This window comes from Triticum aestivum, chromosome 1A (genome assembly GCF_018294505.1).
Source record: "Triticum aestivum cultivar Chinese Spring chromosome 1A, IWGSC CS RefSeq v2.1, whole genome shotgun sequence".
Lineage (NCBI taxonomy): Eukaryota > Viridiplantae > Streptophyta > Magnoliopsida > Poales > Poaceae > Triticum > Triticum aestivum.
Genome location: NC_057794.1, coordinates 512,605,785 through 512,628,035, shown reverse-complemented (window position 1 = coordinate 512,628,035; position 22,251 = coordinate 512,605,785). Strand labels below are relative to the sequence as shown.

The 22,251-nt window shown below is 45.6% G+C and overlaps 1 protein-coding gene and 1 pseudogene across 1 annotated transcript; one reads left to right on the top strand and one right to left on the bottom strand.

Annotated features, from left to right (window-relative positions):
- Positions 1-6,853: 6,853 nt before the first annotated feature.
- Positions 6,854-9,897, bottom strand: LOC123167673 (uncharacterized; annotated as a pseudogene).
- Positions 9,898-10,142: 245 nt separating this feature from the next.
- LOC123167603 (transcription initiation factor IIB-like) lies at positions 10,143-12,208 on the top strand. The gene has a single exon (XM_044585462.1). It carries the CDS (start codon positions 10,201-10,203, stop codon positions 11,152-11,154), a length of 954 nt encoding a protein of 317 aa, XP_044441397.1. The 5' UTR covers positions 10,143-10,200; the 3' UTR covers positions 11,155-12,208.
- The last annotated feature ends 10,043 nt before the right edge of the window (positions 12,209-22,251 follow it).

The following is a 22,251-nucleotide window of genomic DNA, read 5'->3' as shown; positions in this document are numbered from 1 at the left end:
TTTTTTGTTTCCTGATCATTTTTAAATCACATTTTTTTCTAAATATTATATAATATGAATAATGCAAAATATAAACATAAAAATGGAAATGAAAATGAAATTGAAAAATAGCAGGTGTTATGCCCCGCATATGGATTGGCACGAAAGGGCGCGTCAGTGAAGGGAGTTTGCTCGTGCAGGTATGACACTTGCCAGCAATATTGTTCAATTGCAAGTTTAAGTTTTTTGAATACAATACAAAAATTAAAAAAATTAATATATAGTCAACATTTTTCTATACACATTTAGCATTTTTGAAATGCTTCATTCAAAATTTCCAAATACTTGGTAAACATTATTTGAATACATGGCCAACATTTTTTATACGCATTTAATATCTTTCAAATTCTTGATTCAAAGTTTCCAAATACCCGTTCAACATTTTTCGAATGTTTGATAATATTTTTTAAATACATGATTAACATATTTCACGCACATTGTATATTTTGCGTATACAGAAGAAACATTTTCTTTACATGCATTTGACATTTTTCAAATGATTGGTTAAGATTATTTTTCAAATACTTTATGGAAACGTTTTTGTAATATAGGCCCTCCTTCCCAAAATAAGTGTCTCAAGCTTATTACAATTCTGTATTAAAGTTAGTACAAAGTTGAGACACTTATTTTTTAGGACAGAGGGAATATTTATTAAGAATATTTGAAAGTATAAATGAAAGTAAACAAAAAATAAATAAAGATAGAAAACAACTAAAAAGAGGCCCTGGCCTCCCGCGCGCCTAGCGGGCCCATTTATGGACGCGCCTTGCGCAAGAGCGCACTAACTCTCGCTACAACCAAGACACGGGATTGTCCGTCTGGATTCCTTCGACAATGATCACTATTCAGCTGTACCTACGAGCATTTAATAGGGACGTGCGGCTCAAATCCCCGTGTGCACACAACTAACATATTAATACAGTATATTCTTTCTTCTAGGGATACAAAACAATGTATTCATGTGCTAAATATATTGGGAAATAGTGCCTACATATTATATATGTCAATAACATATTTTCGAAACGCGCGAACATTTCTGAATATGATGATTTTTAATGCTACCAATATGATTTAAAAGAGTCACGGATATTTTCTTTCACTATTTTAAAAACATTAAAGTATGCTGAGCATTTTTGAAATATGTAAATTAAATACTTTCCATCTTATAATTATAAATAAAAGTATAATAAAAAATAGGACGGCCGCTCGCAAACCCAAGCTCCTCCACGTATGATGGGCAATTTCTTAAGTGCCAAGGGCGAGCAGTCGTGGTAATCCGTATTTCACGCTTTGCAAAGACTATATCTCGCTTATAGTGAGTGTTCCTACGGTCTCGCCTCTAGCATATACACCCCTCCTACAGTAGTGGGCCACCCCGTTTTTCGTCTGTTTTTTGTTCGCTGTTTTGAATCAAGAAGATCAGTCATGGTAGTTGGTGTAATAGTTTCTTCAGCCTTTTTTATTTGTGTTTCCTATTTAGTTTTATTTTAGTTCATCTTTCTGTTTATCTATTTTTTGAACGGTTTTCTTTAGTAATATGTTTTATTTCACCGGTTTTCTTCTTCTTTCATTAATTTCACTGTTCTTTCTTTTCTTTCTCCTTTTCTTCGTCTTTCTTTGGTTCTTTCTCTGTTTTCATGTAGTTATTTTTTTCTATTTTACATTCTTCTTTCATTTTCCTTTTTTCCTTCCTTGGTTCATCTATTTTATTTTGTTGTTTCTTTATCGGTACAAATAATGGTCAACTTTCTTTACACGTTTTAACATTTTTCGAATGCTCGATTTAGATTTTTTATACACAAGCTTAACATTTTTTTATTATGGTCAAGAGTTTCATGTACACATTTTTAACATTTTTAAATGCTTCATTAATATTTCTCTATCACAAGATTAATATTTTTAATGCATGGTAACATTTACATTTAACATTTTCAAATTCTTGATAAATATTTCTTTAGAATGCAAAATAATTTGTTTTTTCACGAGTGATCAACATGTTTTCTATATACATTTAATAATTTGCAAATGCCTGATAAACATTATTCAACTACAAGTTTAATACATAGTCACCATGTTTTTATATGCAATTAAAAAATTTAAATGCTTGATTAATATTTTTTATTAATGTTGAACATTCGTTTTAAATCATGGCAAACATGTTTTTACACAAATTTAATATTTTTTAAAAATATTCATTCATTTTTTTTGAATAATTGCTCAATATTTTTGCAAATGCTTGATAACAATTTTAGATGATTAATGTTTTCACACATATTGTATATTTTGTGTACATGAGAAACATTTTGTTTATACACATTCAATATTTTTCAAATTCTTAGTTAACATTTTTAAAGTCTTATTATGAAAAGCTTTTTGTAATACACTTATTTATAATATACATTAGTATAAATGAAAGTAATTAAAAAATAGAGAAATAAAAAAATAGAAAAACATGAAAAAGGGCCCTGGTGACCCGTGCGGCTGGCAGGCCCATATAAAGAAACAATCAATAGCATTTGGTGGATTTATCGAGCCTTGAGTAAGGTCGGGCGGCGCAAAGCCCCGGCAGCAGACAACTAACATACTATAGTATTTTATTCATGTGCTAAACTGTTGGAAAATATGGGAAATAGTTCTTACATATTACTTAGAAATGCGAACATTTTTTAAATGTCACAAACATTTTTCGAATGCTACCATTATTATTTAAAAGAGGCACGAACATTTTGTTACACCACATTAAAAATTTAAATGTATTATGAGCATTTTGAAATATGTAAATAAAATGTTTTCCATTTTAGAAATATAAATACAAGTACAATAAAACAAGAAAAATAGGCATCCGCTCGAGAGCAAAAGCCCCCCTGCCCCCCACCTCCCACGTTCGCCAGGCCATTTATTAAGTGCCAAGGTGCGAGCGGTTGTGGTAATCCCCATTCGATGCATCGCAAATGCTCTATCTCACATATAGCGACTGTTTCAATAGGTCTCATCTAAAGCATATTCAACACCGCTACAGTACTAGGCCAGACTGTTTTCCGTCGGTTTTTCCTGTTCGCTGTTTCAGACTGAGGAGATCGCTCGTGCTGGTTGATGTACTCGTTTCATCTTCTTTCTTGTTTTCTTTTGGTTTTTCTATTTTTCAATAGTTTTCTTTAGCCTTATGTTTTTTTTTTGGTTTTCACCGGTTTCCTTTGTTTCTTTCTCAGTTTTTGAATACATGGTCAACTTCCTGTACACGTTTTTTATATTTTGCACATGCTTGATTGACAATTTTATATTTTTCATGTTGTGGCGACCTCTTTTTAATACACAGTCAACATTTTAATATGCATTTTTAGCATTTTCAAATGGCTGATTAAAAAATTTCAAATACTAAATTAACATTTTTTTAATGCATGGTCAACATTTTTTCTGTACAAATTTAACATTTTTTAAATTGTTGATGAGCATTTTTTATTGCAAAATTTACTATTTTTTATACATGGTCAACATTTTTAAATGCAGAACATTTATTCAAATGGTACCAATATTATATAATACATTTCTTAAATGCAGAACATTTATTCAAATGGTACCAATATTATATAAAAGAGGCACGGACATTTTCTTACGCCATGCTAAAACAATTAAATGTATGATAATCATTTTGAAATATGTAAATACAATATTTTCCATTTCAGAAATATAAATATAAATATAGTAAAACAAAAAATAATAGTGCCTAAAAATTAAACGTATGCTGACCATTTGCTTATTTTGCTCACCTTGTATCTGCCGTTTGGGGTTGCATCCCCATTTCCCTTTCCCTTTTCTTGTTCTATTATGCTTGTATGTTGCTGCTGTTTGTATCCTGACCGGTTAATGCCTTTATTAATTTAAAGCCGGGTTAGGTCCAAGCCCTATTTGGGCTTAGCCTAGCCTTTTCTCTGAAGTGGAGAAGCACCTGGGTAGCCCGTGATGAAAAGGAATGGGATGTGGCCCTGGCTTCCAACGTGCATGAGTGAATGAATTTGTTGCCAACGTGCATGAAAGGGACGTGGCCCTAGATCAGCCTATCAGATAACGGCGACGCTCTTGTGTTGTTCCCCTTAGGGGTATCACTCTTGAAGGTGTGCATTGGCTCAAGAGACCAATGGACGGTTTCAGCAGTGAAACAGTATTTCATGTGACGCATTGATGACGTGGAGTCTCGGCATTGTGGAGCTGCAGGGTCTCGACTAGACCTGGCCATGGGCAGCCCGGCCCAAACGGCCTGAAAATTCCGGGCCGGGCTAAGACCGAGTGTGCCGTCAGGCCGGGCTCAAGCCTAGAAACTGAGCCCGACAGGCAGGCAAGGCCAGGCTCGGGCCTGCACAAAACATGTTTTTAGCCGTAGTCGGGCCGGGCCGACCGGGCCGTGTCGGGCTTTCTTGAGTTCAAGCCCAATTTTGTAGGCCCGATGGTACTGTACTGTGTGCGGCGGCCTTTGATCGTCCTTTGAGGACCCGAGTCATGGTTGGGTTGCTACCCCTACGCACATTGCGAATGTTGGCGGAACAAACACGCCATCCCATTCCGATGGTTTCTGCTTGGTGCACCCGTCAACACTAACGGCCTCTGCCGTAGAGCCACTGAAAAAAATAGCGCGCTATATCGTCGCTAATAACACACTATAGCATATAAAGAATTGTCTCGCTAAATAAATCAATATCTAATAGCATATTTTCAGGGGCCATGCTATTTTCTACAGCGCGCTATTATTTTCCTTGGTGGAGCACAGCACCGCACCGTCACGACCCCGGCCGGCCGTCAAGGACGCGGCGTCGTCGGCGCTCCCGGAGCAGCAGCGCGCGGCCGAGGCCCCTCCCGGCCAAGACGAGCAGCATATGGACCACTGGTACCGGGCACAGAGTGTGCGCTACCTGCTAGTACAAGGCTCGCCTCATGCTGCACCGAGACTTACTGCGATCGGTGCATTTGCGGCTGCCATTAGCCGCGGCTTCATCAGCTTCCACCGCTGCAGCTACGTACCAGACCTTCCCATCAGCCAGTACTTGATTCACCAGCACTACATGGTACGCCCACTACCAATGATCTTCTACAGAGCGGAGCGCGCCGACAATGTTGTGTCATATTTCTACGTGTCTTGGCGTCACCTCTTTTCCGCGGGTGCTGCAAGAGTAGTTGTCGAGCAGGATTGATACGAGCTAAACGGAGATATTTTTTTTAGAAAAGGAGGCGGCCTCTGCATCTAGGCGATGCATACGACCACTTTATTAATACTCCCTCCGTTCCTCAATATAAGGTGTATTATTTTTTCAAAAAGTCAAACATCTCTAAGTTTGACCAAGTTTATAGACAAAAATATCAATATCTAGAATACCAAATCATTATCACTAGATTCATCATGAACTGTATTTTTACATTTTATATAATTAGTATCATAAATCTTTATATATTTTGCTGTAAACTTGGTCAAACATAGACAACAGTTGACTTTTTGAAAAACTAATACACCTTATATTTAGGAACGGAGGGAGTACGAGCTAAACGGAGATGGAAGAATTTCCACGTTTAAGGCTACAGCAACTGTTGCCCCGTTAGCTTTTATATAGGGAATCCCCCAGGTTGAGTTTGGTGTCCCATTAGAGATCCTCACAGTTTATGTACTTAAATTGCTTTCTCATCACATTTAGATTTGGTTCGTGGTCCTCGTAATTGTTGCCATGGTAACATTGTATTTGCTCCTTTAATTTCCCTCGCGTTGTTGTCATGGTACTTGATCCACCAGCATTATACTTCCCTTAGATTCACTTTGTATCATGAATATTTGGTTCACTCTGTGACATGGAGCAGACCTTGTGTGTTAGTAGACTCTAATTATCTCCAGCAGTTGATTGCTTGATTTTTCTTTCTGAAAGCAAAGGCACCAGACCATTCTGTTTTCTATTTGTATTGGAAGCACTGCATGTTACAGATTGTCACAACAAGTAAAACATGACAGTTGCTCTCGGACTGGAGCAACTTTAGCTAGTGAATCTGTACAAGAATTTTGCTTCACGGCACATAGATGATTCGAGTCATTAAGCTTCTTGGTTATGAGCTATCTGATCTTCATAATTTGAGTTATATTTAGTTACACGGTAGTATTCTCTATATGTTTTTGTCCCAGCCTCCCAGGATAGGGATGAAGCACTGGGAGTAGTAATGTTAGCATTGGTAATACACACAATTGACTGAACCTCTTTTGTGGTTGATGAATCTGGTCATTCTTTGACTGAGTTGACCTAAAAAGCTGAGATAGAAAGATGCAGCAGAGCCCGTGCCAGCGATGGAACAAAAGCGTTGCAAGTTTAGGTTCCTAGCTAGAAAGCCTTGGAAATTTTGCAACTGACGAACATACAGTGCTTGAAAATAGTCGATCCATCTGTATGATCTAAAGACCCACACAAATACACCTCCAGTTGTTCTCCACTAATCAATTTCTCATCAAGGACTTGCCACAAATTCTTACTTCGTAAGGTATTCTCTCTTCATAAGAGTAGTGATCTAAACGCTTTTATACTTCTTTACGGAGGGAGTACATTTGACACTCCCCAGGATATGTATATATTTCTAAAATTCTACTCTCGATGTAATCAGCCAGGCCACCATAGCATCAGAAATGCAGTTAGAAGAATGGGATTGGCTACACATCCCAGAGCTCAACTCAAGCATACATATGTCCTGGCATTGGCAACCTGGTCTAACAAGGAGAACAATAATACACTTACATAGCAAAAGTAAATCTCTGAACACAAAGAGTAAGTAACATTACAAAAACATCAGTACATAAGCTTTCCCAGCAGACAATTATACAAAGAGATTGTTGATGATAAATAACTCAATAAGAAATACTAAAAAACCTATAATAGGAGTACAATTGCTGTTTCCACCACCTATATTGAGTAACTGACACATGTCAGAAAACACACGGTGCTACCAAAACGAAACTGCTGGACTTTTTAACTTTTGGTAACACATCAGCTTAACCACCTAGTTTTGCGAAGAATGGAAAGCTTGCCAAGCTCTCCTCGTATAACATTGGGACCAGAGGCATAACTTTACTGTCCAGAGGAGTTCTCCCCTCCAAAGGTTGAACGCCATTGGAGCACGTAAATTGCTTCCCAGATAATTTAGGTGAAGGCTCACCGAAAAACGCGGGCTGCTCCAAAGGTGACTTCGGCGGGCAGAACTTCTCGACATGATGTCCGCATTTGGTTATCTAGACATCTTCATACACTCCAACGCGTGGAGACTGCTCTGAACTTGTGACATGCAAGACCTCATCAAGATCATACAAGTTCTCAATCGATTGCTTTGTTGGATCATAAAGACCCAATTTCCTCCCTGTGTTCAGCATGATTCTCCCATCCTTGGGGTCAACGGCCAAGGGAACCACACCATTTGCTCCAAGGGAATAGCCTGGGCAGTCTTCTAAATATATTTTACATGCTCTATCCCATCGACCATGTTCCAGCTTCCAAATATCCAACTCATCTGCAACTGGATCTGCATGAACAGCACATAATATCCCCTCAAGCTCTACCACAAATGCTTGGGATGGACTTGTGCTGCTCCACACTGCGATGCTTGAGGGGCAGGAGATGACACCAAACATCCTAGTCGCAATGTTATAAGACACAATGGCCCTCTCATAACTCTGGCCTAACCTTGGTTCACTCATCCAATATAGTACTCCTGACAGATAGGTTGGTGGCATGTCATTTACAGGAAGAGGCGGCTGAAAGTGGTCTTGCACCGATCCAGTGGCAATTACTGAGAATGTAAATAAATATTGACGAGATTCAAAGTCCTTCAAGTGATATAAGATTTGAACAATGACATGCTCCCGTGTCAGATGATTGAACCCCAGGCCAACATTCCTGTTGCCAACACCAAAAGCATGATCTTCTGGTGTATGGACACTGTCGTGCATCATCGAGAGTATATGGTTGGGCACATAGGCGAGCCTCCCTTGAGTGTGGTATCTACTGCCGTAACCTGTGCAAGGGTTGTAGAGATAGTCCTCACTCTCAGTACTTAACAGGTTCATGCCATGACAAGGCTTGGAGCAAACCACCCTTGTGTCAAGCCATGTTCCTTGACTAGGAGCCTCTTGAAGCAATTTACCCATGGGAGCAAAACTGAAACCCAGACCTCTAGCACCCTTGCCCACAAGCATGATCTTGGGCCTCCTGTCTATGTTGTTGTTATGCTCATAGTAAGAGCGCATGAAGCTTCGACTCTCGATCAATGTAAGCCACTGCTTGCTGACCAGCTTGAACTGCACTGCAAAATTACCCGGGAGTCGGAGTAGGATCTCCTTAGTTGCCTTGGCCAGGGGAGAACCCGAGTCTATCTCTTCATTTGTTCTGTGCACCGGAGCAAGATTCTCTTTAAATAAACTGACTCTAGGAGCAGATTGCTTGGTTTCGTAAGGTGAATGAGTTTCTCTGATTGCAAGAACGGTTTCCAGAGTTGCAGATACTGGGTCATAGGTGATCACCTTGCGTTTGGATGTAGCCAAGATTACCTTGTTCCTTGATCCACAGTTGCCAACAGACCCAATGACTCTAATAATTTGCGGCTCCGTCAAACCTCTTTGAACATGTTGTAACAAATCAATACGATGTGCCAACGTCCAATCACCAGAGTTGCAGTCCTGCATTTCCCAAATCTCCATAATACTAGTATCGGGACGGAGGTCCCGGACCATACACAAGTGGCCATCAAGCTCCACCAGGTGCACTCCTGGGACCTCGAAGATTGGTGACCTGAACCATCTAAAGGTCTCATCTGCGAGAGAGAACGATAAGACGGCAGCTCTTGGCTTTGCGAGGAAAAGAGGCGAGTCGACAACCCAGTGCAGAAATCCGTCTGCGAACACCGGCATCAGCTTAGCTTCACTCCGTGTTGCGATTATCGCATCAGCGGCAAACTTGCAGAACCTAAAGGGCACACCACCGGCAGCCGGCATCCAGCGATCCCCGTGCTCGCCACCAAGGGCGTACACCTCGCACTTGATATTATCAACCCCGAAGTGTTTCTCGAAAAACAACCTCACTACCTTGTAGTCCCTCCTCCTGGAATCGAATCCGAGACAAGCAATGGCCATGAAGGAGTCTTGGCAAGGCGGCAGCCGGGTGACGGCCCGTGTGGTCGCGTTGAAAACATAGTAGGCTGGCTCAACGGCGTCATGCAAGAGGGTGAGGCCGTGGCACGGCGCAGGCGTCATGTCCACATGGTCACCACGCACGTCGTTGAGAGTGAGCAGGAGACCGTTGCCTGATGGCGAGCACGAGTAAATCCCCGTGGAGTCGAAGCTCGCGGCCGGCGAGATGAATAGCAGCTTGGGTGACGGTGCTGCCTCGGCCTCGACCTTGGCCCTGTGGAGGCCGCAGAACTCGTCGGAGGAGAGCAGCGCGGCCCAGGAGCGGCAGACGGTCCGGAAGCGGAGGAGGGATTTGACGGGCAGCTACAGGAACACATCCGTCATCAGCTCATCCGGCGGCAGCAGCGACTCGGCTAACGGCGGCATGAGCGACGCGGCCACAGCCTTCCTCCTCTTGTTGCTTGCCATCTTTGTCCCCAAGATCGATTTGCTGCCACCAAAAATACAAGCCCCTGCGTGTCAATTGGATAGGACGGGTCAGCTGGGATGATCGATTCCGCAGAAAAATCTCACGGCGGCGACGGAAGTGCTTCAGCGGCGACCGAAGATACTGCAAGCGCGGTCCGGTGGAGGGGACGATGCGAAGCTTTGATTTGGTCCGGCGGCGACGGAAGTGCTTCGGCGGCGGCGGCGCTGGAGAAGGATCGAGTGAGAGCCCTCGTTCTTTGTTTAGAAAAAAGGAAAATCTCTCGACCGAAGCCGACTGTGGACTTGTGTTTACAAATTTTGTGGAGCCGAAACCGACTGTGGGTGGTGTCGGACAATGGGTACGAGGAGGACAATGATTGTAAAAACTTCTCGCAAAAGAATCACCGCCGTGCAAAACCGAGTCGAACTAACCGACCTATGCGTCCATAAATATCAGCCCAAAGCCCCCAATCTAACCTTCAGACCCTTTTCCCCAACCCGTCGCCACAACCAATACCAAAACTGCGCACACGGCGGCGGCGGCAGCAGCAGCAGCCATGTACACCAGCACCTGCTCCGCGGCGGACGAGCGCGTGTACTGCCCGGAGTGCCGCCCCGCGACGGAGGTTGTCCTGGACCACGGCACCGGCGACACCATCTGCACCGAGTGCGCGCTCGTCCTCGACGCGCACTACATCGACGAGGGTTCCGAGTGGCGCAACTTCGCCGACGACGGCGGCGGCGACGACCGCGACCCCAGCCGCGTCGGCACCTCTGGCGACCCCTTCCTCAACACCAAGCTCTCCACCGTCATCGACTACACCAACAAGACCAGGAAGTCCTCCGCCACCGGCGTGGCGACAAAGGCTCCGCCGAGGATGTCGGTGCCGGACGCGGGGGTGGCCTCCGAAAACACCCTCGTCGACGGCTTCCGCGGCATCCCCGACATGGCCGACCGGCTCGGCCTCGTGGCCACCATCCGGGACCTGGCCAAGGAGACGTTCAAGAAGCTGGACGAGGCCAAGGGCTGCCCGCGCGGCCGGAAGCGGGACTCCGTCTACGCCGCCTGCCTCTACATCGCCTGCCGCAACCTCGGCATGCCGCGCACGTACAAGGAGCTCGCGTCCGTCACCGCCGGGGGCGTGGCCGCCAAGAAGGACGTCGGCAAGATGACGACGCACATCAAGAAGCTCCTCGGGGAGGAGGACGGCCAGGTGATGGACATCGGCGTCGTCAGCGCCACTGACTACCTGCGCCGCTTCTGCTCCCGGCTCGGCCTGGGCAACCAGGAGGTGCGCGACGCACAGGAGGCCGTGCGGAGGGTCGAGCAAGGGCTCGACGTGCGCCGCAACCCGGAGTCGGTCGCCGCCGCCATCAGCTTCATGGTCGTGCAGCGCGCCGGCGCCGGCAGGTCCGTCAAGGAAGTGTCCGTCGCCACCGGCGTCGCCGAGGGCACCATCAAGGAGGTGCACAAGGACCTCACCCCGCACGCCCAGATGCTCTTCGGCTGAGCCTGAGCGCCCACGACATTAACGCTTCTTGATCCTTTGCTGTTTGGCAGGTCCTTGGCACATGCATGCATGCATGTTTGCCATGTCCACAATTCCAAACGTGTGCTGTTCTTGGCAACTATCTTAGTCTTGGACATGTGAAGTTTGTGTTGGACTTCGTTTCTAAGTGCTGAATCATATCATTCGTGAATGAATCTGTGCTTAGTTCGTTTGATCCGATTAAACTCATGAACCGAGGTCTCGGACACGGTTGCCAAGTACGCTACTTGTGAATTATAATGCTCTCATGAACTTGAGGCTAATAATTTCGAAGGCTCGACATTCTTCACCGAGATTTCACCCAATTACAATGAACTTTATGTTCCGGTGAAAAAGGCGATGACTTTTAGTCTCAAACAAAATTCAAATTTTGGTTGAATCCCATTCAGAATGAAACCAAAATGACCAGATTGAATATTGAAATAGGCGACTTTGCTGCAATTTAATCCAACAAAATATGATGTCTATTCTGGCCAGATCATATGCCAAAGTACCGAAAGATTTTTGTGTTTACACACCAACTGAAAGAATCTGACATGGGTTGTTGAGTCGAGGTTACTCAACCATGTTTTTTCACGGTGGCAGGGAGGATTCTGAAAAATATAAAGAGGGGGGGAGTAATGAAAGGGCGCACGATGAAAAATGTTTCACTATACCAAACAGAGTATATGTCCGATTTAATTATTTCTGAAACATGGTTGCTAAGTACACTATTTTTTCGCCAATACGGGTGGAGCGTATCAATGCATTGATAGAGGGAAACAAAGAACAGAGTTAGGGGGTTGCCAAGCCGCGTACACAAGATGGTGTGGAAGCAAACCCAAGGAGTAGACAGGGTTGCTCGAAAATCAAACGTAGCCCTTTGGTTCCTGCATTAGTCCATGCCCGTGCTTCACCCTGGATGGATGTCACTAGGCCGGGGATAGATGCCTGCTTGCTCCGATGTTACCAAATCATCCACACACAGAGAGGGACAATGGAGTCAAATCCTTTGCGCAAACTGGGAGGGCAGGATGCCGACGCCGCAGCTCACCAATAGAAGAGTGTTGTTGTCCCATCCGGTGGCATGGCAGTGAAGCGGCACAATGAAATCACATGGTACCAAACTTGCCTAGAGAAGACACAACCCACAAGGAGATGGTGGATCATTTCAGCCTCTTGATCACAAAGCATGCAACTAGAAGGGTACGGAAGGCCAAGATTTCTGAGATCATCTGCAGTCCAGCATCTATTAAGGTGCACAAGCCATAGGAAGAACTTGACGCTTGTCGGGGCCGAACCCTTCCAGGTTAGGTGCTAGTGCGGGTCGGGGATAGATACCTGTAACATGGCCATGTAGCAAGAGCTTGCGGAATATACCATGTTGTCAGTCCAACACCATAGCTAGCAGTCTGGCTCGGACAACAGGTTGACATGGTGTAGGTGTTGTGAGAAAGAGATGTACTTGATAGTGGCCACCACGCTGAGAGTGCCATGGATGTCCTAGATCCAAGAGCGCAACTTGAGGTCATCACAGACTAGGCGATGGTTGAGGTGTTGACGAGGCATAAGGGAAAATAGGGTGGGAGCAATCTCACGAATGGAATGGCCATCGATCCAATGGTCAAGCCAGAACATAGAAGTCTTGTCGTCCCCCAAAGTCCGGGAAGTGGAAACCCTGAAGATGTCCTGCGTGTCGTGGTAGGGAGAGGAAGATGGTTCCACGGCCTCGATGGATCAATTGCTCGCAGCCAGAGCCTGCGCACGCGAAGGGCGATGCCTATGCGCTGGAGATCACGCACACCCAAACCTCCAAGTTCCAACGATTGGCAGATTTTGGCCCAGCTGACGAGGCAGTTCCCCGCCCTGGCCTCACGCCGTTTGTGCCAAAGGAAATCTCTAATGATCCACATCACAAGCTTCAGAATGGACGGTTAGAGTGTCATGGACAACAAAATATGGACGGGCATGGTGGACAGAACGTGTCACACAAGGGCAAGCCGTTCACCTCGGGAAAGAAGAGAAGCCTGCCAAGTGGCAGGGCACTTGGACATTCTCTCAACAAACAACATCAGTGTCGAGACTGGAACTTTCCTCACCGAAAGAGGCAAGCTGAGGTAGGAGATCGAGAATGGAACGACAAGGCAAGACTGAATGGTTCTCGCGCACGCATAATCCTCGGGTGTGCAGCGGATTGGAGTGACATATCTTTTTTAAGTTGGTGGCCATGCCAGAGGCCGCATCGAAGCATTGTAGAATCGCACACACCACCAACAGTCCAGACTCAGATGGGTGGCAAAAAATCAAAACGTCATCCGCGAAAAGCATGATGCTGGAAGCAGCAGGTCTTGTCGTGAGCCTCTGTAGCACACCACACCGAACTACGTGTTGCACCATGGAGTTGAGTGTGTCGATGACGAGGACAAATAGCAAGGGCGAGAGAGGGCACCCTAGCGTAGGCCACGCACGTGATCCATGGGAGGTCTAGCATTGCCATTTATGAGCATGCGAGTGGAGGAGGTGGACAGAAGATTTGATACCCATGCTTGCCAACACTTGCCAAAACCAAGGTGCGCAGGGCCTCGAGGAGGAAGGGCTAGTACACGGAGTTGAAAGCACACGCTATGTCAAGTTTGAGAAGAATCCACAGGGCCTTGCTGCTGTGGAACTATCTGGCCGTTTGCTGCGCCAGCATAAAGTTGTCGTGCACCCCGCGGCCAGCGATAAAGGCACTCTGGTTGGACGACACGAGCTCGCCAAGATGCGGTGCCAAGCATAGGAAGAGCACTCTGGTTGTATTATTTATTTTTATATTTTTATAATTAAGAGTTTATATTTTATGTTATAACTGATAATCCTGGAATATGACAGTGAAAGGTAAGGAGAATAGGTGAAATTTCTAAATTGAAGATAGGTGAATCTGAAAAGAAAGATAGTTCCTTTAGAGGTGCCTTTTGAATCCTACTTCACCAAGTATCCATCCTTCTAATTGGATTAGCAAGATGATAAATGGAGTATAGATATAAACTTCGAGTGGATGATTAGATTCAATGAAAATAAGAACAATAGTTTTCAAGATTTAAAATAAATGGGATGCGAGTCTATGACACTAGCATATGGGTACTTGCTATGTTTTGTTTTAGGTCTGATATTACGACAACATTGAAAATGGGATGTGAGTGAGCTCAGCGCGGTTTCACGTTCTATTTCACTACCCACTAGGGTTCTTTCCGCCATAATTTCCCTCACAGTACTACTTCGCTATCGGTCACCCAAGATTATTTAGCCTTGCAAGATGGTCCTTTCTCATTCACATGGGATCTCATGTCCCATGCTACTTGGGTCAGAGCATAAACTAGTGATGCTTTCGGCTACTGGACTTTAGCCATCTAGGGTGAGGCACTCACCCGCTTCGCCTACCCCGCCATGCTGGCGTATGGATACTTGAGCTATGTTTTATTTTAGCTCTGAGATTACTGCAACATTGAGCCATCTTATGTAGCTATGATGAAACTCGAAAATAATCTACCATGCCCACTTGACTATCTTGGAAAACATGCTTGCGTAAGTATTTCCTGTTGGGGATCGTAGCAGAAATTTAAAATTTTCTATGCATCACCAAGATCAATCTATGGAGTAATCTAGCAACGAGGGGAAGGGGAGTGCATCTACATATCCTTGTAGATCGCTAAGCGGAAGCGTTGCAAGAACGCGGTTGGTGGAGTCGTACATGCAACGATTCAGATCGCGGTCGATTCGGATCTAAGCGCCGAACAACGGCGCCTCCGCGTTCAACAAACATACAGCCTGGTGACGTCTCCCACGCCTTGATCCAGCAAGGAGAGAGGGAGAGGTTGGGGAAGACTCCGTCCAGCAGCAGCACGATGGCGTGGTGATGGTGGAGGAGCGCGGGACTCCAGCAGGGCTTCGCCAAGCACTACGAGAGACGAGGAGGGAGAGAAGTCGGGCTGCGCCAAGAGGGAGATCAAATCATGTGTTGGGCAGCCCCCAATACCTCAAGTATATATAGGGGGAGGGGAGGGGCTTCTCCCCCATCTAGGGTTCCATCCCTAGGGGTGGCGGCAGCCCTAGATGCCATCTAGGGTGGCGGCCAAAGGGGAGAGGAGAGGGGGGCGCCCTAGGGTGGGCCTTAAGGCCCATCTGGACCTAGGGTTTGCCCCATTCCCACTCTCCACGCGCCTTGGGCCTTGGTGGGGGGCGCACCAGCCCACTTGGGGCTGGTCCCCTCCCACACTTGGCCCACACAGCCTTCTGGGGCTAGTGGCCCCACCTGGTGGACCCCCGGGACCCTCCCGGTGGTCCCGGTACGCTACTGATAGCACCCGAAACTTTTCTGGTGAGTAAAACGGGACTTCCCATATATAATTCTTTACCTCCGGACCATTCCGGAACTCCTCGTGACGTCCGGGATCTCATCCGGGACTCCGAACAACATTCGGTAACCACGTACATACTTTCCCTATAACCCTAGCGTCATCGAACCTTAAGTGTGTAGACCCTACGGGCTCGGGAGCCACGCAGACATGGCTGAGACAACTCTCCGATCAATAACCAACAGTGGGATCTGGATACCCATGTTGGCTCCCACATGCTCCATGATGATCTCATCAGATGAAGCACGATGTCAAGGATTCAATCAATCCCGTATACAATTCCCTTTGTCTATCGGTACGATACTTGCCCGAGATTCGATCATCGGTATCCCGATACCTCGTTCAATCTCGTTACCGGCAAGTCTCTTTACTCGTTCCGTAACACATCATCCCGTGATCAACTCCTTCGTCACATTGTGCACATTATGATGATGTCCTACCGAGTGGGCCCAGAGATACCTCTCCGTTACACGGAGTGACAAATCCCAGTCTCGATTCGTGCCAACCCAACAGACACTTTCGGAGATACTCGCAGTGCACCTTTATATCCACTCAGTTACGTTGTGACGTTTGGTACACCCAAAGCATTCCTACGGTATCCGGGAGCTGCACAATCTCAGGGTCTAAGGAAATGATACTTGACATTAGAAAAGCTTTAGCATACGAACTACACGATCTTGTGCTAGGCTTAGGATTGGGTCTTGTCCATCACATCATTCTCCTAATGATGTGATCCCGTCATCAACGACATCCAATGTCCATGGTCAGGAAACCGTAACCATCTATTGATCAACGAGCTAGTCAACTAGAGGCTTACTAGGGACATGGTGTTGTCTATGTATCCACACATGTATCTGAGTTTCCTATCAATACAATTCTAGCATGGATAATAAACGATTATCATGAACAAGGAAATATAATAATAACTAATTTATTATTGCCTCTAGGGCATATTTCCAACAGTCTCCCACTTGCACTAGAGTCAATAATCCAGTTCACATCGCTATGTGATTAACACTCAAGGTCACATCCCCATGTGACTAACACCCAAAGAGTTTACTAGAGTCAATAATCTATTTCACATTACCATGTGATTAACACTCAATGAGTTCTGGGTTTGATCATGTTATGCTTGTGAGAGATGTTATAGTCATCGGGTCTAAACCTTTCAGATTCGTGTGTGCTTTACAAATCTCTATGTCATCTTGTAGATGCAGCTACCACGCTCTATTTGGAGCTATTCCAAATAACTGTTCTACTATACGAATCCGGTTTACTACTTAGAATCATCCAGATTAGTGTCAAAGATTGCATCTGCGTAACCCTTTACGATGAACTCTTTTACCACCTCCATAATCGAGAAAATTCTGTAGTCTACTAGTTACTAAGGATAACCTTGACCGTTGTCCTGTGATCCATTCCTAGATCACACTTGTACCCCTTGACTGACTCATGGCTTGGCACACTTCAGGTGCGGTACACAACATAGCATAGTTTAGAGCCTACGTCTAAAGCATATGGGACGACCTTCGTCCTTTCTCTCTATTCTGCCGTGGTCAGGTCTTTGAGTTTTACTCAATACTCATACCTTATAACACAGCCAAGAACTCCTTCTTTGTCGATCTATTTTTGAACTCCTTCAAAATTTTGTCATGGTATGTGTTCGTTTGAAAGTACTATTAAGCGATTTTGATCTATCCTTATAGATTTTGATGCTCAATGTTCAAGTAGCTTAATCCAGGTTTTCCATTGAAAAACACTTTTCAAATAACCCTATATGCTTTCCAGAAACTCTACATCATTTCTGATCAACAATAGTCAACAACATATACTCATCATAAATTCTATAGTGCTCCCACTCACTTCTTTGGAAATACAAGTTTCTTATAAACTTTGTACAAACCCAAAATCTTTGATCATCTCATCAAAGCGTACATTCCAACTCCGAGATGCTTACTCCAGTCCTTAGAAGGGTTGCTGGAGCTTTGCATGGGTCGCGTGTTGTATTGTGAGTGGCATTGTATGCCGCTCTGTGTTGGTAGAGGGGTCGTTTATCCGGCCAGGTGGCTGCTTTGATATTTGGTTGTGGGGGGTCTGAGGCCTCCTCATCGAATTAAGGTAGCAGCTTCCGCTTTGGGTAGCTCTTGGAGGGGCGATTGTCGCCGTACCTCGCTGTTGTGTTGAGTATTTTACTCCATCTGATTTGGAGTGTGTCTTGCGCAGCCTTGAGCCTTTGCTTCTGTTTTTTTAAGACTCCTCGTGGTGGCAACAAGCCTTTTACGGGCATTCTGCTGCTTCGGGTGCCTGTCCGGCGTTATATCGTTCGGACCATTATCCTTGATAGAATTTGTTTGTTCGGTTTGATTATCTGGACTGCCGTTGTCCGGCAGCGGTTCGCCCTGCTCCAGCGCTGGGTCTATGTGATCATTATTTCTGTCGAGGCGGGATTTGGGGCGGCGTTTGCGTTGTCGCTTTGACTGCTTCTCGAGGGAACAAGCCTTCGGTGCGTCCTTCCGCTCCTCGTCGTCATCTTTTGGTGCGTCCACCATGTATACGTCATATGACAAGGTGGCTTTCCAGGGCCCAGTAGGCGCTGGTTCTTCATCGTCTCCTTCATCGGCGTCCATACCGTCGATGTCTTCAGAGTCGAAGTCGAGCATGTCGGTTAAATCGTCGACAGTGGCTACAAAGTGGGTGGTGGGTGGGCTTTGAATTTCTTCATTGTCCGTATCCCAACCTTGCTGACTGTAGTCCGGCCAGGGCTCTCCTGATAAAGAGAGAGACTTTAGTGTCTTCAGAATATCGCCAAAAGGCGAGTGCTGAAAGATGCCCGCGGTAGTAAACTCCATGATCGGCGCCCAATCGGATTCGATCGGCAGGGGCACGAAGGGTTCGGAGTCCGGAGAGGAGTTCGGCTCCTTGGAGTCACGAGTCTCGCGGAGTGCAGAGCTGGTTTTCGGCTTGATCGCCGTTGGGATCGCAGCCCCCGAGGCGGCATCCAACCACCCATCCTCGATCAACGCAGTTGGCTCCGTATTAAGGGTCGAAGCCGATGCGGGTGCGGCCTCCAGGGAACTGTTCGGCGGCAGAGCTAGATCATGCTCGTCGTGACAGTGCGGCGCGCTCGGCAGTGGCTCGAATCCGTCGAGGATCAAGTCCCCACGGATGTCAGCCGTGTAGTTTAAACTTCCAAATCTGACCTGACGGCCAGGGGCATAGCTTTCGATCTGCTCCAGATGGCCAAGTGAATTGGCCCGCAGTGCGAAGCCACCGAAGAGGAAGATCTGTCCGGGGAGGAAGGTCTCACCCTGGACTGCATCGCTATTGATGATCGTAGGAGCCATCAAGCCTGACGGCGACGACACAGAGGAACTCTCAATGAAAGCACCAATGTCGGTGTCAAAACCGGCAGATCTCGGGTAGGGGGTCCCTAACTGTGCGTCTAGGCCGGATGGTAACAGGAGGCAAGGGACACGAAGTTTTACCCAGGTTCGGGCCCTCTTGATGGAGGTAAAACCCTACGTCCTGCTTGATTAATATTGATGATATGGGTAGTACAAGAGTTGATCTACCACGAGATCGGAGAGGCTAAACCCTAGAAGCTAGCCTATGGTATGATTGTTGTTCTGTATGTTGTCCTACGGACTAAAACCCTCCGGTTTATATAGACACCGGACAGGGTTAGGGTTACACAAAGTCGGTTACAATGGTAGGAGATCTATATATCCGTATCGCCAAGCTTGCCTTCCACGCCAAGGAAAGTCCCTTCCGGACACGGGACAAAGTCTTCAATCTTGTATCTTCATAGTCCAGGAGTCCGGCTGAAGGTATAGTCCGGCCATCCGGACACCCCCTAATCCAGGACTCCCTCAAGCGCGGTACTCATGCAGGGCTTCGCCAAGCACTACGAGAGACGAGGAGGGAGAGAGGTAGGGCTGCGCCTTTTGAGAGAGAGACTCGTGTCTTCTGCAGCCCCAAAACCTCCACTATATATAGGTGCAAGGGCAAGGGGAGGCGCCCTAGGGTTTCCCCTAGGGGGGCGGCGGCCAGGGCAGATGGGATCTCCCCCTTGGGTGACTTGGCCCCCAAGCCAGGAGGTGGGAACCCTAGATGGGGCGCCCCAAACCCCCTGGTCACGTGGGAATAGGTAAGGGGGGCGCACAGCCCCTTAGTGGGCTGGTTTGCCCCCTTCCCTTGGCCCATGAAGCCCCCCAACACTTGTCGGGGCTCCCGAAACACCTTTCGGTCATGCTGGTCATCACCCGGTACCTCCGGAACACTTTCGGACTCCAAAATCCTTCGTCCAATATATCAATCTTCACCTTCGGACCATTCCGGAACTCCTCGTGATGTCCGGGATCTCATCCAGGACTCCTAACAACATTCGGTAACCGCGTACATACTTTCCCTATAACCCTAGCGTCATCGAACCTTAAGTGTGTAGACCCTACGGGCTCGGGAATAATGCAGACATGACCGAGACATCTCTTTGGTCAATAACCAACAGCGGGATCTGGATACCCATGTTGGCTCCCACATGTTCCACGATGATCTCATCGGATGAACCACGATGTCAAGGATTCAGTCAATCCCGTATACAATTCCCTTTGTCTATCGGTATGTTACTTGCCCGAGATTCGATCGTCGGTATCCCAATACCTCGTTCAATCTCGTTACCGGCAAGTCTCTTTACTCGTTCCGTAACACATCATCCCGTGATCAACTCCTTGGTCACATTGTGCACATTATGATGATGTCCTACCGAGTGGGCCCAGAGATACCTCTCCGTTTACACGGAGTGACAAATCCCAGTCTCGATTTGTGCCAACCCAACAGACACTTTTAGAGATTCCTGTAGTGCACCTTTATAGCCACCTAGTTATCTTGTGACGTTTGGTACACCCAAAGCATTCCTATGGTATCCGGGAGTTGCACAATCTCATGGTCTAAGGAAATGATACTTGACATTAGAAAATCTTTAGCATACGAACTACACGATCTTGTGCTAGGCTTAGGATTGGGTCTTGTCCATCACATCATTCTCCTAATGATGTGATCCCGTTATCAATGACATCCAATGTCCAGTCAGGAAACCATGACCATCTATTGATCAATGAGCTAGTCAACTAGAGGCTTACTAGGGACATGTTGTGGTCTATGTATTCACACATGTATTACGGTTTCTGGTTAATACAATTATAGCATGAACAATAGACAATTATCATGAACAAGGAAATACAATAATAACCATTTTATTATTGCCTCTAGGGCATATTTCCAACAGTCTCCCACTTGCACTATGGTCAATAATCTAGTTCACATCACTATGTGATTGCAATGAGTCCAACACCCATGGGGTTTGTTCATATCTTGCTTGTGAGAGAGGTTTATTAGTCAATGAGTCTGAACCTTTCAGATCCATGTGTGTTTTACAAATCTCTATGTCATCTTGTAGATGCAGCTACCACGCGCTACTTGGAGCTATTCCAAATAACTGTTCTACTATACGAATCCGGTTTACTACTCAGAGTCATCCGGATTAGTGTCAAAGTTTGCATCGATGTAACCCTTTACGACGAACTCTTTTCCCACCTCCATAATCGAGAAAATTCCTTAGTCCACTAGTTACTAAGGATAAGTTCGACCGCTATCATGTGATCCATTACTAGATCACTCTTGTACCCCTTGATTGACTCATGGCAAGGCACACTTCAGGTGCGGTACACAGCATAGCTTACTATAGAGCCTATGTCTAAAGCATAGGGGACGACCTTCGTCCTTTCTCTCTCTTCTGCCGTGGTAAGGTCTTGAGTCTTATTCAATGCTCATACCTTGTAACACAGCCAAGAACTTTGCTGATCTATTTTGAACTCCTTCAAAATCTTGTCACGGTATGTATTCATTTGAAAGTACTACTAAGCGTTTTTGATCTATCCTTATAGATCTTTATGCTCAATGTTTAAGTAGCTTAATCCAGATTTTCCATTGAAAAACACTTTTCAAATAACCCTGCATGCTTTCGAGAAATTCTACATCATTTCTGATCAACAATATGTTAACAACATATACTCATCAAAAATTCTATAGTGCTCCCACTCACTTCTTTGGAAATACAAGTTTCTCATAAACTTTGTATAAACCCAAAATCTTTGATCATATCATCAAAGCGTACATTCCAATTCCGAGATGCTTACTCCAGTCCTTAGAAGGATTGCTGGAGCTTTGCATACTTGTTAGCATCTTTCTGGATTGTCAAAAACTTCTGGTTTTATCACATACAACCTTTCCTCAAGAAAAACGTCGAGGGAACGATGTTTTGACATCCTATCTGCAAGATTTCATAAATAATGCAGTAATTGCTAATATAATTCCAACAGACTCTTAGCATCGCTGCGAGTGAGAAAGTCTCATCGTAGTCAACTCCTTGAACTTGTCGGAAAACATCTTAATGACAAGTCGAGCTTTCTTAATGGTGATACTTACCATCATTGTCCGTCTTTCTTTTAAAATCCATATGTACCCAACAGCCTTACGACCATCAAGTAGTTCTTCCAAAGTCTACACTTTGTTTTCATACATGGATCCTCTCTCGGATTTTATGGCCTCGAGCCAATTTTCAGAATCCGGGCCCACCATCGCTTCTCCATAGCTTGTAGGTTCATTTTTGTCTAGCAACATGACTTCC